Genomic DNA, 14,964 nt, shown 5'->3' with positions numbered 1-14,964 from the left:
ATGGATCGAACCGATTGGGGAAAATTCAGATCGCTGCAGTCGTGTCGTTGCCAGTGAGGAAAAACCCATTCGGACTCGGGGAGGGAAACACCAGAAGGTCTGGAATGTCGAGGGGCTTGCAGAACGCGGATGTACTAGAGTGGAGATGTATCATGCACTGTACCAATTAACCGGTCGGTGTGCTGTGTGGCATCTGGCAGCAACGAGTCTGGTGTACTTTGATCCCCTCGCTCGTACTTGATCGAGTGAGCACACACTGATCGACAGATTAAGTACTGTACCCAGAGGATAGGCTGCATACCTGTGCGTGCTTACTGTACATGTACATAAAATGGATACGGTACAGTACATACATACATACAGCCAATGTATATGCACACTATCCTTAATCGGTGGGCGGTGGGCGTGTGTGTGTGTGTGTGCGGTTCATGCGCAGTACATCCGTACAGTACACTAGGCGGAGGAAGCAGGAGTCGGTAATCCATCGGGGTTGGAATGTGCATCCCACAGTGGAATGGACAGCGGAAGTCGTCATCAAGCATTATTGAACCAGCCATATACCTCACGATAGGCATGGAGTAGCATGTCACTGTCGTACTCATAAACAGAGATGCTCTCTCATCCTCATTGAGGATCGATCTGTCGACCGCATGACAACTGATTCAAGCTAGATCTCCCCTCCTGCAAGCCACAGACGTCGCATCCCTCTCTTCCTTCTTTCCCCCCGTTCACTCCCTTGACGTAACCCCATCCACGAACTTATGACGACGGTGATCACACGGCGGAAGGAGAAGCCCCAGATCCCCCTTAGAAACAGTCACGCATCTGCGTTGAGTGCTCCCCCGGGACTCCTGGGGACGGGAAACTTGTAGCCGCTGTTCCGCGGGTCTACCCGTCGACCAGTCCTATGGTACTTCTTTTTCCCCCGCCAGTCAAATGTTGATCAGTCTCAGACCCGAAGTTTGTTTATTTCTCTTCCAGATAGAGGCTGGATAGGTAGGGCGGAGGGGAGCTCCTAATATTACCGGATCGGGAACGCGACGACGATCCCTGCACCCGAGCGTGGTAAAATGGATCAAAGGGGGGGAAAGAGGGAGCTGGACTGGAAAGGGGAAAAGGATGTGTGTGTGTCTGTCTGTGGGGCAGGCAATCCGATGCAGCGGTTCGATCGCCGGGAGGCGTTTCCGCCCATCCGCCGGGGGGTGTAAGAGTTGTTGCTGCCGCCCGGCAAGTGCTTTTCTTACTCCGTACTTTGACTGCGGTTTACCTTACCTAGGCTTTTCTCCCCTTGAGTTGACGGACTTAACTGACTGACTGACTGATTGATCGGGATCAGAGTTGCCACGATTCGTGATCGATAGCTATCCGAGCCCTCTTTCTGTGTCCATGAGTCCATGAGTCCATGAGTCCATGACATGTAACTGGAGGAAATTGGGGATGTATGCTCCGGGGAAATTAACCCCGAGAGTCTAGAGCCGTCCACGGGTGCCTTTAACCCTTTACCCGGTCGGTCAGGCTCAAAGGAAAACAAAATCGACCGAAGTCAGGTGTTTTCGTGTCTTTGCCGAGGCTGGAGGTTAGTAACTGAACGGTGGCGCCGCTTCTACTGTTCCTGCCAGTCAAGGTTCACATGACAAGATTCATCTTGGAAGAGATGGTGGTGATGGCGTCGAATAGTGTACGGTGATAGCCAGCCACTGGCACATTCTGTCTTGTCCATGAAAGAAAACCACCCGGTCGGTTAATCTATCATCACAAAGAAATCAGGTACTGCGCCTTTAGTCAATGAATGGACGTTTGGGATTGTTGTACTGTAGTTTGTGGTGTTCAGCTCCGTACTTTGGTGCCTGGTTTGCTTCTTCCTGGTCCTCCGGCACCAACATGCCGGCAATCTGAAGCCGGGGAGCCCTAGAGATCAAGCGACTGGTCAGCGGGGTGTCCTTTTGTCCAGGGCAGGGATACATATGCGAAGCAATCTAGATTCGATCGTTGATGCTGCACTGTGCTGGATTCGACCTTGATCGTGTCGCCTTAGTCGAGGACGATAGATGTGTATCTCTGGACTTGATTGTCTACTGGTCAAGGTCGATTGAACCTCTCAGGATTGATGCATCATCCATCGAAGCATTACCAAACGAACAATAACAAAGCAAATCGAACCATGCGACCGAATCAAACCCCTTAGGATTCCACAACAATCACCTGAAACAAAAGTCTTCCCACGCTTCTCCAGAGGTCTCAATAGCATCAACCCCGGCACCAAGGCACACATAGACAAAGGGAAGGAAGGGGAGCGAGGAGGTGGTTTCTGGGGGATGGATAAACCAACATCCATCCCATCCCATCCGTCTCCGCGTGCCGCCAAATACCCGTCGTCTAACCGCCTACGCCTAAAAAGTGTGTGACTGACCCTGGACCAACCCTGGACCAATTCAACCCGCACCCCCGTAGGCTTAGTCTGGATTTACCGGAGTAGGTACGGTACAGTAACTACCAAAAGGGGGGGGGGAGTCAACTCCCGAGTTAACTTGACGATGATTAACCGCGCATCCCTAGAACTTTTTTTTTTCTCTTTCAAACGGTCGGCTAGTCGGTCGGTCGGTTGGGTCTGGGCTAAAAGGACTGAGTTCCCTACTCCGTAGTCAATCTGTAATATTAGCCAGACGCTGGGATTTGATCCTGCCCTCCCCCTTCCCCCGGCAATGTCACACGGCAAAATCCGTATCTGGGAGCGCTTTTCCGCGCCGGTCCTCCGCACGGAGATTGTACTGTTCATTCGCAAAGCTGGCAGGCTCGCTAGTTGATGAGATGGGGACTGCGGAGTGTAGGAATTGTTCGTGGCTGAAACGGAGGACCCAGTCGAGGGGTGGTGGTGGTGGTGGTCCGTGGAGAAGTAAGCCTGGCTCCGCCTCTGGCCCCGAAACTCATGTGAAGATGGTAGTACTCAGTAGAATCAATCAGCCCCGGGGGAAACAGCCTTGGACGGGAGGATGAGGGGGGCCGCTGGTACAGTCCGCATAGTTTGGGGGTGGCAGAGATGGCAGAGGTGGCAGAGGACAAGCAGGTGATGCTTATATGCAGATAGCCGAGCGTTGCGCAGGGTCTGGTCGGTATGGCAGGCATAGTAAGCTCACAGATGGGGCACTGTTGTCGCTTCATGTTGGTTTGATGTTTAGTGTGACCATTTTCCCACAATGATGTGAAAGAATTGAGCACTGTTCAATTTCCTGCGGACCTCCTAGACTCTAGTAATAGTAAAAGGGGGAAACAAAGTCAGGCACAAGAGTACGTGGATGTGGATGTGGATGTTAGTCATTACTCCACAACTGGGCAGCCATCATGGATTCATGATAGCGGGTGGGTCAGTCACGAAACTGGGGAACGGGTATCCAGAACTTTCTTTGTTCTGGCTCCCCGTCGGTTCGTGCCAGACTACCAGACAATACATCAAACTAATGTCCATTGACAGCGGGTAAAGCCTTCTGGTTCGTGTACCCCAGGGTTCCATGGTCGAGACCACCACTCCATGGTATCTTCATGGCCGTATCAACTGCTGATTATATGTTTGTTGGATATACAATCCAACCAGGGGACGACAGGGAGGAAACACCACATAAGCAGGGCTTAAGGAAATAGCCGGGCGGATACCGCGCATTGGGGAGGATCGAGTCTCTTTTCCTTAATTCCCACCACTACCACGGGCTAGACTCCTATCTCTGCTAGAGATTATCTTTTGTTTTTTTTTTTTTTTTTCTTTTTCACGTTTCTCGCGATCAGCGCACGAGTTGATTCTCGAGTCGTGTTTGTCCTTGCCGTGGACAAAGCAGCAAAGCGACAAAGCGACAAAGCGACAAAAATACCACCACCACAGACAAACCGATGTTTGCCTGACTGACCGCCAGATGGAAGGGCCTCTGGGAAGACTCGATCGCATCACCATCTGGACGGATCATGCACGCTGTGTGTTGTTGTTATACCTCAACCACCAGTCAATTCTCCCGAGCCTAAACACGTTTGAAACTTCCTGGGATGCTCAAGCCTCAAGGTGCCACAAAAGTAAACGCTCCCCCCACTCAACAGATGTACATACATACATCTGAGTACATCCCCCCATCCTGACTTACAGCGGGCGGATATGTATGTCTCTTATCCCCCCTTCCCCTTTCCCCCCCCCCATGCTGCACATCAGCCAACCTCCAAATGTGGATGTCAAACATTAGGAGCGGTGAAACCTTGAGGCGGAGTGATGTGATCGACAGCACAGGGGAAAGGGGTGAGAACTGAGAGGGCGTCTTTTTGTTTGAGCTGCAGTATTTAGTATGTAGTCAAAGCGAATGGTAGTCTAGGCATGAAAGAGAGGGCTTTGGAGCTTGGAGCGTCAAGCTTGAATGAACAGCTGGACATCCTTCACACACCGACAAATAGACCGCAAGATCCCGTTGCGATGCACGACAACCCAAACCGACAAACCGACAAACCACCAAACTTGGCCGTTCGACCCCCTGATTGAAGTCATCGCGGGACCCGAGCTGTAAAAGTAGGTACGGTACTTACGTTGTCGAGAGGGTCAGTGTGACGGTGATGGCGTTGGAGATGGTGATTCTACTGCTGATGGGGTCGGAGTGAGACCACCATCATTTCTACTACGGGTCCATTGGGTAGGAATTATGGATCAATTCCCTCGGTTCTCTTCAACCCCCCTGAGCTCTGAAACATGGGCTGAAATGTAGAGGGGGCCCCTCTGTCGATTGCCAGTCCTGAGTCCTGACGATGTTTCTGAATCTCGCGATGCCATCAGCGGTGCGAGAGCATCGTTGCTGGTTGGTACAGTACTCTTGTCTGTTCGCTGGACTCGTGTTGTGTGAAGTGTCAGCTTTATTTTGGGGGTGGCGGAGAAAATCAGTCCATGAGGGGAGACAGACTGTACAGTACGGAGTAGTGAAGTACCGGTTAAGAGCAGATCGAATAGAATGAAACCAGATTAAGAATAAAATAAAAATAAAGAAAATACAAGTTCGGCAAAATCACGATCCATGAGTAAACCCGGAAAGCCCCATCGGTAAGTAATCTTAACAGTTGACTTTCTTCCACTTCATCCCCCCCCCCACGGCCTGGAATCCGATCCGATCTTCCCCGGGCCCGTCGTGAGAAGAGAAGAGAAGAGAAGAGGAAATATAAATAAATCCGTCCCCCGAAAAAGAGCGTGCCCACGGTCTGGAAAAATGAAATGCAAAAAGGCAAAAGTGATAGATCCCACGCCTCAATTGACCAGGGTCGGCTGTCAGATTGATCGAGTCCACCTGCAAACGATTCATCGCGAAGACCTTCATTATTTATCCAATGTACTTTTGTTGCTCTTCCCAAGAGGGAAATCGATGTATACACCAGTCACGACGTCAGGATCCGTCCATTTGGAGACTTGATCAACGTCAACATCACCATCAACATCAACATCAACAACACGACGCGTGAAGATCGTGATTCTGGTACTTCTGGGACTCCTTCTTCTCCTTCTTCTCCTTCTGCTGCGTCTCCTCCCTGTCTCCCTCCGCCTGATCGCCGCGCTTGACTTGCAGCAGCTGCCGGAAAATTCCAAACTGGTCGCTGGACGCATTTGTTTGGTGCGAACGAAGTGATCCCGTGGGGCCCTTTTTTTATTCCCTGAATATTTCTTCTTTGGGTCATTTCTTTTTTAAACCCCCTCTTTTTATTATTGCGCCTTTTATTTTATTTTATTTTTTTGCTTTTAATCTAAAAAATTAAAAGACAATAAAATAAAATAAATCAAAGAAAAAAAAAAAAAGATCCAACCCCCCCTCCCCCCGCCTTATCTGTTGGGAGATGCAAGGGAGTCCAGACCCAAAGACGCCTCTTACCCCCGATCGATCTGGCCCTGCTTCTGCTTCTTTCTTCTTATACAAGTACTTTGACTTCATACACCTTCACCTCGAACTCTCCTCTCCGCCATTTGCTCCCAACTTAACTTGACGGAGGTGATCGTTGATCCCCCCTCCCTCCAAGCTTTATTTACTTCCCCAGCTCCTCCACACGGTCGATCATCTTCTCATTCTCCACACATCCTATCCTATATCTACTCCTCTCATCTCCCACCTTCCTCTTCGCCACTCTCCACTCTATCAACACAACAACAACCAAACACAAACAAACACAACACGCTCTGAATATCTCTCTGCGACCGAGATCATCACCTCACCTATTCGATCTTCCATTCGCAAAATCAGCACACAACTCACAGCCATGTATCCCCTACTTCCTTGGAGTCAAAACCAGTCGAGTGTCCGCTCCTCCTTGAGCGAGGCCACGACCAGCACCCAGACGGTTTCCTTCAGCTTCAGCTATGGCAGCTCCTGCTCGCCGAGCTCGTTGCCGCCTCCACCGCCTCCGTCTCCCAGCGACTCTCTGCTCGACATCACTCCCCGCAAGTGCTCCTTCTCCAGCAGCTATGGACTGAACAACTCGTGTGCTTTCCCCTCCTGGCCAAACCGACCATCGCTTCTGAGTGCCGATTCCGAGGGTTCGACCGCTAGCGCCTACCTGTCAGATGAGGATCTCTTCCCCACTGGTTCCGATGTGCCTTCGGACAGCGCCATCGACGAGGAGTCCGCAGCACAGGATCCCGCCATGGACCTGACGACCGAGCAGCAGATCCAGATGCTCCGTGCCGCAGCCGATGAGGATGCTCAGCGCGCGCGGTTCCTGGCCCAAGTACAAGCACATGCCCGAGCCCAGCAGGCGATGCGGGTAGCCCAGATGGCAGCCACCGAGCGCGAGAACGCCAAACGCAACAAGAAACGCAAGGCCGTTCCCGAGCGGAAAAGACGCACTACTTCTGGGACCAAGGCAACTATTTGCCGGGTCTAGAGACCGGAAGAGGGTGCCCGCCGGGTCCTTCTCTGTAACATCAAACTCATATCTCAGCGTTCTTGTGCATGTTTCACTCTCGATACCCCCCCCACGGTCTGTTTTGGCGGAGATTAGGGCTGTCGCATGACCAGCGCCGATCTATCCGCAGTTATTGGGCTCTATCATATGCGATCAGCGATTCGCATCCGGGTCTTTTTCTTTTTCCTTCGACACCCTTTTAATTACTTTGTTTTGCTTTTCGACTTTCTTTTTCTTCGCCTTCTCCTCTGTATCTGGATTTGATCAGGCTCTTTTCTCTCCCTTCCGACCAGTCAGAAAGAAGTTCAGGCGTCTGAGCATCACAAGGCGCGCTGCATCCGATTATTCTCGAACGGGGATTTCCCATCCTCCGGGAACAAGGCGAAGATGACGATGATGACAGTGAGAGCCGCACGTGCGCAAGCCTGGGGTTACGCGCCGTAGCCGGCGGGCGGAATTGACAGCCTGGAGCCCGGAGTTTCCAACCACGCAGTCTGATTTGGTGCCCGAGCGCTGGCTGCCTGATTATCTAATTTCCCCTTCGCTGTCGGCGCATTTGATTGAATTCGAAAATCAAAGCAACCGCAACCCCTCCTTCGTTACTTCTTTTATCGCCCGTACTCCCCCGAAGGCTCGCACACCCTAAACCACCCACCCCCCACCTGCACGCCGGACAGGGCTTTGCACTGCTGGCTGAGCCTATCAATCCGCACGATCTCACCGCCATTGTCAGGACACGCTCTGATCGCATTACCTACCTTGCCTTGATCAAGTGAGGTGACTCATTCATTGAGAACTGACTGGCATGCGCTTTGATACTCTTACTCGGACTTGCGGACTTCAGTTCCAGACGACTATGCGATGAGGCGAGATAACGATCGGTGCCGCGCATTCCTCGACTTTATTCGGAATTTCCTTATCTACCAGATTGACCTTCACCACACACCACCACCATCTATCTCTATTGTTTCATTTTCTATGCGTTGTCGCGACGGTGTTGGCGGTGTCTCGCTCTTACCTCATAATCATGTTTTCTGTTTTTGTTTTTTTTTCTATGTTTTCCCACTTATACCCATGGGCTTTTTTGCTTTTAATATTCCACGTTTACTATTTTCGGGATCAGAAAGCGCTACTTCCTCACCATCAGCTGGATTACCTGATTTGTGGTTTTTATGTTTTTATGTTTTGTTTTTATCATCTGCCCACAAGCGTCTTTACTTGAAGCGTCCGTCGGATGATTAGATACCCCGTCATGTATGTATGCCTCTTTTTTATCCGTTAATTTTTTTTTTTTTTTTTGTTTTTTTCACTTTTCCAGCCCCATACCCCCGAGCGTGTTACACAGAACAGCTCCAGCGTTACTTTGCTTGAAACTGCATAGCTCGGCGAACCATACCCTAGCGATTAATGCTGCTTTGCTTTGCTTTGCTGGATAGGATAGAACTTAGGATAGCAGACCCAGGATGCAACTGGTTCAGAAATGAAGAATTACACGATATCTATTACTTTCGTTCCCGAACTATCACTGGTAGATTTAAGATTCAACTTGGTAAGACAACGAGTGATCCCGGCCTAATCTCGTCTTCTTCTAGTTGTAGGAGCCTATCTTCGCAAAGCCAGCGGTGGCTCGCTCTCTCGCTGCTGATTATCGAGGCATCGCGGGGGAGAGCTGTGTCGTTATCTGGAAATGCACAATGCAGGACTGACTGTATACAGTACCGGGGTGAGATGGAGATGGGAACCCGAGTACAGTGAATTATTGAATCGTTCACCGCAACTGACCCATCACGTCGCTAACTCATCAGTGTATCCAAGTCATGCATTCCTCCACCCCTCCCTCCAAGCACCAAACACGCCACAATGACCATGATCAAGGAGAAGGAGATGATCTAATCCAGAGCATAATACAGCGTCTCTCTGTGAGAGAGAGAGAAAAAGAAACACTACAGCCCCCGTCCCAGCAACACCTCCCCAACCTCCCGAAGCAGCGCCTCCTCGCCCTGGAGCGCGGGGATCCCCTTCTTCGCGGCGATCATCTCGCGCACGCCCATCGCCTTGCAGAGATCGACGACCTCCCCGTCCTCGGGCGCCTCATACACCAGCAGCCCCAGCGCAAAGAGGAGCCCGTGCCCCGCCTCGCGGCTCTGGGTCTCCCGGTCGAGGGCCTCGACCAGCGAGGCGACGAGCTCGACCTGCATCTCCGTGGGGAGGGGGTCGGGCCGCCCGGCGAAGCGGGCGTTGTGGTTGTGCGCGGCCAGATTGTAGGCGAAGGAGGCGGCGACGATGCGGAGGTTCGGGTGCGGGTCGAGGAGGGAGGTGGTCGTTAGGTCGAGGAGGAGGGGAAGGAGTTGCGGGTCGTTGTTTGGGGAGCTGGCGAAGAAGTGGTCCGGGTAGAGGGGGGTGGTGAAGAGGTTGCAGGCGAGTTGGCAGAGGGTGATCCGGAGGGGGTAGGGGGTTGTGGTTGTGGTTGTGGCGGCGGCGGTGTTGGTCGAAGACAGCAGCGTGCGCAGGAGCTCGTGGTGCGGGTCTTCGGCGGCGAACCAGCCGGATACCCTGGGATCGAGGAAGAGGAGTCGGACGAGGTCGACCAGGGCGAATTGGTTCTCCGGGGTGAGGGTGCCTAACGTGGTTTGGAGGTAGGGGCCGAAGGTTGGGAGGGATGCGGGTAGGGCGACGTCGGCGGCGGCGGCACCAGTAGAGTCAGGGCGGGTGGTGATGAAGCGACGCTGGATGAAGTCGAGGATGGAGGTCAGCGTGGAGTCGTCGGTGTGGGGGTGGAGCTTCTGCCGGAGCTTGTCGAGTGGAGGGATCTTCTTGTAGGTGACGTAGTTGGGGAGGTGACGCTGGAAGCTGGGGAGATGGAGCTGGCGGTGACGGTGCGTCGGGGTGGCCATCTCCAGCAGCAGGCGCACGTTGCCGCGCAGCTGCGCCGGGTTGGCGCCGGACCACTCGTCGACCTTCTGGGCCTTGAGGTAGGTCATGAAGGTGGGCGTGGCGCGCACGCGGTATTTCGTGCTGACGTCCATCGCCGTGCTGATGTCGACTTTGATGAGGATGGCGCGGTCCCCGGCCTCCTCGGCCAATTCGTCGTACATGGGGTAGACCACCCTGCAGGGGGGACAGGTGGCGGAGGTAAAGAAGATGACAGCGCATGATTGGGAGGCGGCGGTGAGGTATTGCTCCAGCTGGGCAAGGCTGCTTGCCATTCGGACCACGCCCTGGCTAACCGGCGGCGAGGAGGGTTGTTGGGCCGGGGTCGCTGCTGCTGCTGCTTCTGCTGGTGGTGGTGGTGGTCTGGAGGCGGACGACGCTTGAGCACCGTCTGTGCCAGTGCCTTGAGTGACACCACGCAGGGCCATTTCAATCTGTGGCTTCATCATCTGCCCAAAGGGAGTGCTCAGAAAGGTCTGCGGGAGGTTTTGGATGTGTTCCGGGATGCCCTTCCCGAGCAGAAACATGGCCAAGTCTTGGGTGAAGTTGTTGCAATTATGCAGGAAGAGATCGTAGGACTGAAAAAGGATGTTAGCTGTTGATTTTTCTTGCATTACACACACGCAACGCACTTCGGGCGTATAGATTTCTGCCATGGACTGAACGTATTCTTCAATTACATCCAGGGGGAGCTCCGTTTGGCCCAGATGCAGCTTCTCCATCGGTTGTCCATGGTGTGTGCTACCGGGGACAGCCGTCTGGATGCCTTGGCCGAAGTAGTACTCGATCCCATTGAGGACCAGCGAGGTGTGGTAGATGGCATCGATTTGGGTGCCGGTCAAGGGCATGGAATACTGGGGGGGGGGGGGGGGGATGCTTGCATTAGACACGATGCAAGTGCTGCTGAGCGACAATGACTTACCAATCGCGCAAGACCCTGTGGGAGAACCAGTCAGTATTGTGGACAGTACCAAGACTCAGAATCAATAGAACCACCTTGGAGAGGTCATAGACGTACAGCTCAACATCCATGATGAGTGGACTGGTAGACAGGACTCTGTGAATGGTGCTGGTTGTTCGTTCTGTTCTGTTCTTTTTTAAAGGTGTGTAGATCCGAGCAGGCATCCTTGCGTTTACGTCAGCCGCAGGCAGTCACGAGATGGAAGGGGAAAGATTCTCAGGTCGAGACTCACAGCGTAGTCAGGTGTACTGTACCTAGTACTAGGTAACTTGTCTAGTGTCAATGCCTCAAAGGTAGTAGTAATAGCTTCTATGTTAAGTCCGTCCCTGAGTTGAGTGGAAAGAAGTGAAGCAAGCCTAAGGCCGCAAGGGTCTCAACACCTCCACCAATCAGCAGCTCCCCCGCGCCCATGGCATTTCTTTGACATTGACATCATCTCCTCATCTCCTCATCTTCTCCAACTCCAATTCTACTGAATATTCATTCCCATTACACTTCCAAGTTTGCGCCCGCGCAATCTTTTCTTCCACCTCACCCTCCTTCCAACATGGTAACGTACTCTCCCAACCCAACTACCACCCCAACACCAATCCCTAACATCAGGAACCCCCCGAACTCAGCCTCCTAAAGCCCGAAAACGCGGCCCCCCACCATCCACCGCATCTGCCACCTCCGCCCCGAAACGCGCGCGACAATCCAAACTCGCCAAGGCGAACGACATCACCGCCGCCGAAGAAAGCGAGATCAAAGAAGTGTTCCACCTGTTTGTGGTCGACGACGACGAAGGAGTCGACGAGTTTCCCGACGAGAAGGAAGGGGTGATCCCGGTGGCAGATGTGAAGAAAGCACTTTCGTATGTACTGTACATACCTACCATACCTTCCCCTACTCTACCCTTCCGGTTTTCTCGATTCTGGGGAGCATGTTCCAGTATACTTACTTCACGAATCCAAAAGAGCACTAGGCCTCCCCCCCACCACCCCCGAACTCCCGCCCATCCTCGCCGCCCTCGACCCCACCGACACCGGCTACGTCCCCTACGAACCGTTTCTGACCGTCGCCGCCGCGAAGCTCCGCTCCCGGTCCGACGAGGCCATGGCCGCCGAGGTCGATGCGGCGTTCCGGCTCTTCACGCGCGGGAGCGGCGCCGGCGCGGGACCCGGTAGCAGCAGCAGCAGCAGCATCATCACCCTGCACCATCTGCGGCGGATCGCGCGCGAGCTCAAGGAGGACGGGAACCTGGATGATCAGTTGCTGCGGGATATGATCCTCGAGGCGAACGGGGGCGCCGGGGTGGCGGCGGGAGTGACCTTGGGCCAATTCCGGGAGGTCATGCAGCGCGCGGGGGTCTTTTGAGCGCGCTCCGGCGTTTGCAAGTGTGGGATGATGATGGTGTGGGTGGCCGTGGTCGTGGCCATGGCTGGGGTTCCAGCGATCGGGACTTTTTTGATGATGATGATGATGATGATGATGAGAATGATGTTATGTGGCGTTTATTTTGGGTAAAGGGCGGAAGGTAAGAGTCAACACTTTGGACTACAGTACATTGGCTATAGCGGGCGTTGGTGGTGCAAAATGGGTAGCGAGGTACAGTACCTAGTACTGTACAGCATATCGTCGGCATCGCGTGGGTTGGCGGTTGTTACGACATTGTACAAGGTTGTTGGATTTATGATGGCAAAGGTGCAAGGTGAATGCCATGCGAACATATCATTAGATCTAGCATGCTTAGTCCTTGTCAAGCAAGGGATGGATGTAAGAATCTTCGAGCCTCCTAATCGCCCACCGGCCTCCTAAAATACAAGCATTGTTGTACAGATCATGCAGCTGAAGCACGGTCCAATGAGAGAAGAACGAGAAAGGAAACTTTTTCCAAGAGAGACAGGAGTTCAAACGCCGTGAGAATGAGTTGTGCACATGAGGGGGTATCACATAACGCTGATATACATAGGTTCGGGTGTCAGGTAGGATGGGTCCATTAATCCACCTCCGACCCCAACGGAGATTTCTCGCCAAGAGGTTCGACCGGCAGCGAAGCCGTGACGCTCGTTGTTTGCGACCTGTCCGAGACAGAGTCCCCCGTGGTTGATGTAGCCGACATGCTGTCAGACGGCGGCCGGCTGAATATCGACGACGGCGAGAGGTCGCCTTCTTGCGAGGCCAGCTCGTCCGTGTCCGCGCTCCCAGTCGAGCTCGGCTCCACTGCCTCGTAGAACAGCATGAAGGCACCGCCTTGGGACATGACGCTCGCTTCGCTGACCATTTGCACGTCCTCGTCGCTGAGGCGGTACCATCGCTCGGCTTTCTCCTTGCCGCCGTCCGCTTCGAGAACGGCTTCCGGTACGTGAGCCGGGAAAACCTCTGTCGTGTACTTGCGGTAGCAGATATAATGACCATTCTCGTGGCGACCATAATGCGTGACCACGGCTCGCAGCTCGTAAAGTCGACGCGAGGAATCGTCACCGCGACCCCGCGACAGCATCGAGATGCTAGGGTCAATTTCCCACTGCTCTATGTCCTTGTGGGTTCGATCTTGGGCCAATCCTCCCAGGCACCATTCATTCAGGTCCATGGTCGTCGGGAACTTGACGGCAGCATAGTTCTTTTGCAGCATCCCTGTCATTTCATCAAACATGCTGCGGTTGACGTGAACAGCCAGACACTTAGGAGGTCGGGCAATCACGGCCTGGCGTGACTTGGTCGTCGATACCCGGCTCTTCGAAGGGATGTGGCATTTCCCTGACAACGTCTTCTCCGTGAAATCTTCCTCCTCGAGGGCCTCATCCACGGCTCGCAGACGCTCCCGGGCCGACTGCCTGAGAGCAGCCGAAACCGTCTGGGACTCAGAACTAGTCGGCGGGGTGCCCTTTTCCTCCTCAATCTGGGACAGCAGATTCAACAACTGACTCCGTGTGCGCAGCAAGGTACATTTGGCGCACTCCACCCCCTCGATTGGTTCCAGATGCATATACTGATGAAGACACTCCCGGATGTCGTACTCGAACTTGGGCCCGAGAGGCACCGTCAAGCAGTTAAACGGAATCAGAGACAGTCCCTCCGTCCACCCGCATTGAATACAACCGACTCGCTGCGCGAGGAGGCCCTCCAGCGGGTTTCCAACGAGCTGGGGTTCCGCGGCCAACCGCAGATCCACAGCGTGATCCGCCTGCACCGACCCTCGATCCCCAGTGCCGATGACATGTTCCTGCGGCCCAGCCATTTTCAGGCCGAGGTTGCGCGTCTGCCAGCGCGTCGCTTGCCGCACCTCGAAGTCCAACTGATCCACCACCTTCGCAAAGTATTCCTGCGCATCCTGCTGCTGCCAGCTACTCATAGACTTCAGGTCCGGCGGCGTCCAGAGCCGCTGTCCGTAGCTTTCCGGACTGTTCAGCCGCTCGATGATCTCCTTGAGGGCCTGGTGGGTGGAAACCGAGGTCCGCTGGCCCAGTCGCTCGAGGTTCCTGTCCAGAAAGTCCTCCAGCGAGTGGAGGGATGCCAGCCCCTGGATGATGCTGTTCTGGTAGCACGAGTTGTCCCAGTTGCCCAGACCGGGTGGGAAGTTGTCCCTGCCGCTCAGGAGCGACGTGCTGAAGCCCGAGAAGGTCGACGCGCGAGGCAGGAGGGCGGAGAGGAATCCATTATCAAGCCCGAGAATTCGTCTCATCGCTTCGCTCTTCGCTTCGAAGCTCATCGACGTCGACGAGGAGGAGTCCTCTGGGTCGGGTCTCGTGGAGTCGAGGGCGGCGACCAGTCGTAACGGGGTCAAGCGGACGGTCAAATCCCACGCGAAACGGGCCAGCGAAAAGGGAACGAAGCCGAAATAGTTGAAGATACAGTATACGGATAAGATGGTCACTAGTACACCGGCTGTGAAGTTGGAGTGGCCTTGCAGATGCTGGAAAGCGGTGTCATAGTTGCTGTAATGCACGCTGCTGAAGGGTCTCTGAGTGGAGAAGTCAATCCCCTCTCTGCGAGCGTTCATGGCTGATGAGAGAAAGTCAAAAGCTGCGGCATGGGGACCGAGCTATAAGCATATCGCAGTAAGCAGTAAAGGCAAGCAGAGCCAAAGGTAAAGACAGGTAGGATGGTCTGATGCGAGGACCAAAAGGCAGTCAGTCAGTAAGTGCCAGCAGAATGGATGGGCGGCCGAACAACAAGCCAGGCCGCAA

At 53.9% G+C, this 14,964-nt stretch overlaps 4 protein-coding genes across 4 annotated transcripts; 2 read left to right on the top strand and 2 right to left on the bottom strand.

Moving 5' to 3' along the window:
• Positions 1-6,258: 6,258 nt before the first annotated feature.
• BO86DRAFT_312258 (uncharacterized protein) lies at positions 6,259-6,882 on the top strand (the record flags this gene model as incomplete). Its single annotated transcript, XM_025667943.1, has 1 exon — positions 6,259-6,882. The coding sequence occupies one exon, from the start codon at positions 6,259-6,261 to the stop codon at positions 6,880-6,882; it is 624 nt and encodes a 207-aa protein (XP_025528070.1).
• Positions 6,883-8,418: 1,536 nt separating this feature from the next.
• BO86DRAFT_361375 (bifunctional C97 family peptidase/thioredoxin family protein) lies at positions 8,419-10,921 on the bottom strand. The gene is made up of 4 exons (XM_025669858.1): positions 10,831-10,921; positions 10,757-10,771; positions 10,467-10,688; positions 8,419-10,412 (listed from the first exon to the last, which is right to left on the bottom strand). The coding sequence occupies exons 1-4, from the start codon at positions 10,864-10,866 to the stop codon at positions 8,847-8,849; spliced, it is 1,839 nt and encodes a 612-aa protein (XP_025528069.1). The 5' UTR covers positions 10,867-10,921; the 3' UTR covers positions 8,419-8,846.
• Positions 10,922-11,261: 340 nt separating this feature from the next.
• Positions 11,262-12,614, top strand: BO86DRAFT_388909 (EF-hand superfamily Ca2+-modulated protein). The gene is made up of 3 exons (XM_025671984.1): positions 11,262-11,345; positions 11,416-11,648; positions 11,752-12,614. Exons 1-3 carry the CDS (start codon positions 11,343-11,345, stop codon positions 12,149-12,151), a joined length of 636 nt encoding a protein of 211 aa, XP_025528068.1. The 5' UTR covers positions 11,262-11,342; the 3' UTR covers positions 12,152-12,614.
• BO86DRAFT_388908 (ubiquitin-specific protease UBP1) lies at positions 12,505-14,905 on the bottom strand. Its single transcript, XM_025671983.1, has one exon. It carries the CDS (start codon positions 14,775-14,777, stop codon positions 12,774-12,776), a length of 2,004 nt encoding a protein of 667 aa, XP_025528067.1. The 5' UTR covers positions 14,778-14,905; the 3' UTR covers positions 12,505-12,773.
• Between the last annotated feature and the right edge of the window lie 59 nt (positions 14,906-14,964).

The sequence above is a fragment of the Aspergillus japonicus genome (assembly GCF_003184785.1).
Source record: "Aspergillus japonicus CBS 114.51 unplaced genomic scaffold BO86scaffold_21, whole genome shotgun sequence".
NCBI lineage: Eukaryota > Fungi > Ascomycota > Eurotiomycetes > Eurotiales > Aspergillaceae > Aspergillus > Aspergillus japonicus.
The sequence above is the reverse complement of the archived record's forward strand: the minus strand, read 5'-3'. Positions and strand labels throughout refer to the sequence as shown.

What these genes read in the sequence shown, in the direction of transcription:
- BO86DRAFT_361375 (XM_025669858.1), bottom strand. Translation starts at nt 10,866, where the DNA reads ATGGATGTTGAGCTGTACGTCTATGACCTCTCCAAG. An exon ending in CAGAAATCTATACGCCCGAA is followed by an intron (nt 10,413 to 10,466) that starts GTGCGTTGCGTG and finishes ATCCTTTTTCAG; the next exon opens with TCCTACGATCTCTTCCTGCA.
- BO86DRAFT_388908 (XM_025671983.1), bottom strand. Translation starts at nt 14,777, where the DNA reads ATGAACGCTCGCAGAGAGGGGATTGACTTCTCCACTCAGAGACCCTTC.
- BO86DRAFT_388909 (XM_025671984.1), top strand. An exon ending in GATGTGAAGAAAGCACTTTC is followed by an intron (nt 11,649 to 11,751) that starts GTATGTACTGTA and finishes CGAATCCAAAAG; the next exon opens with AGCACTAGGCCTCCCCCCCA.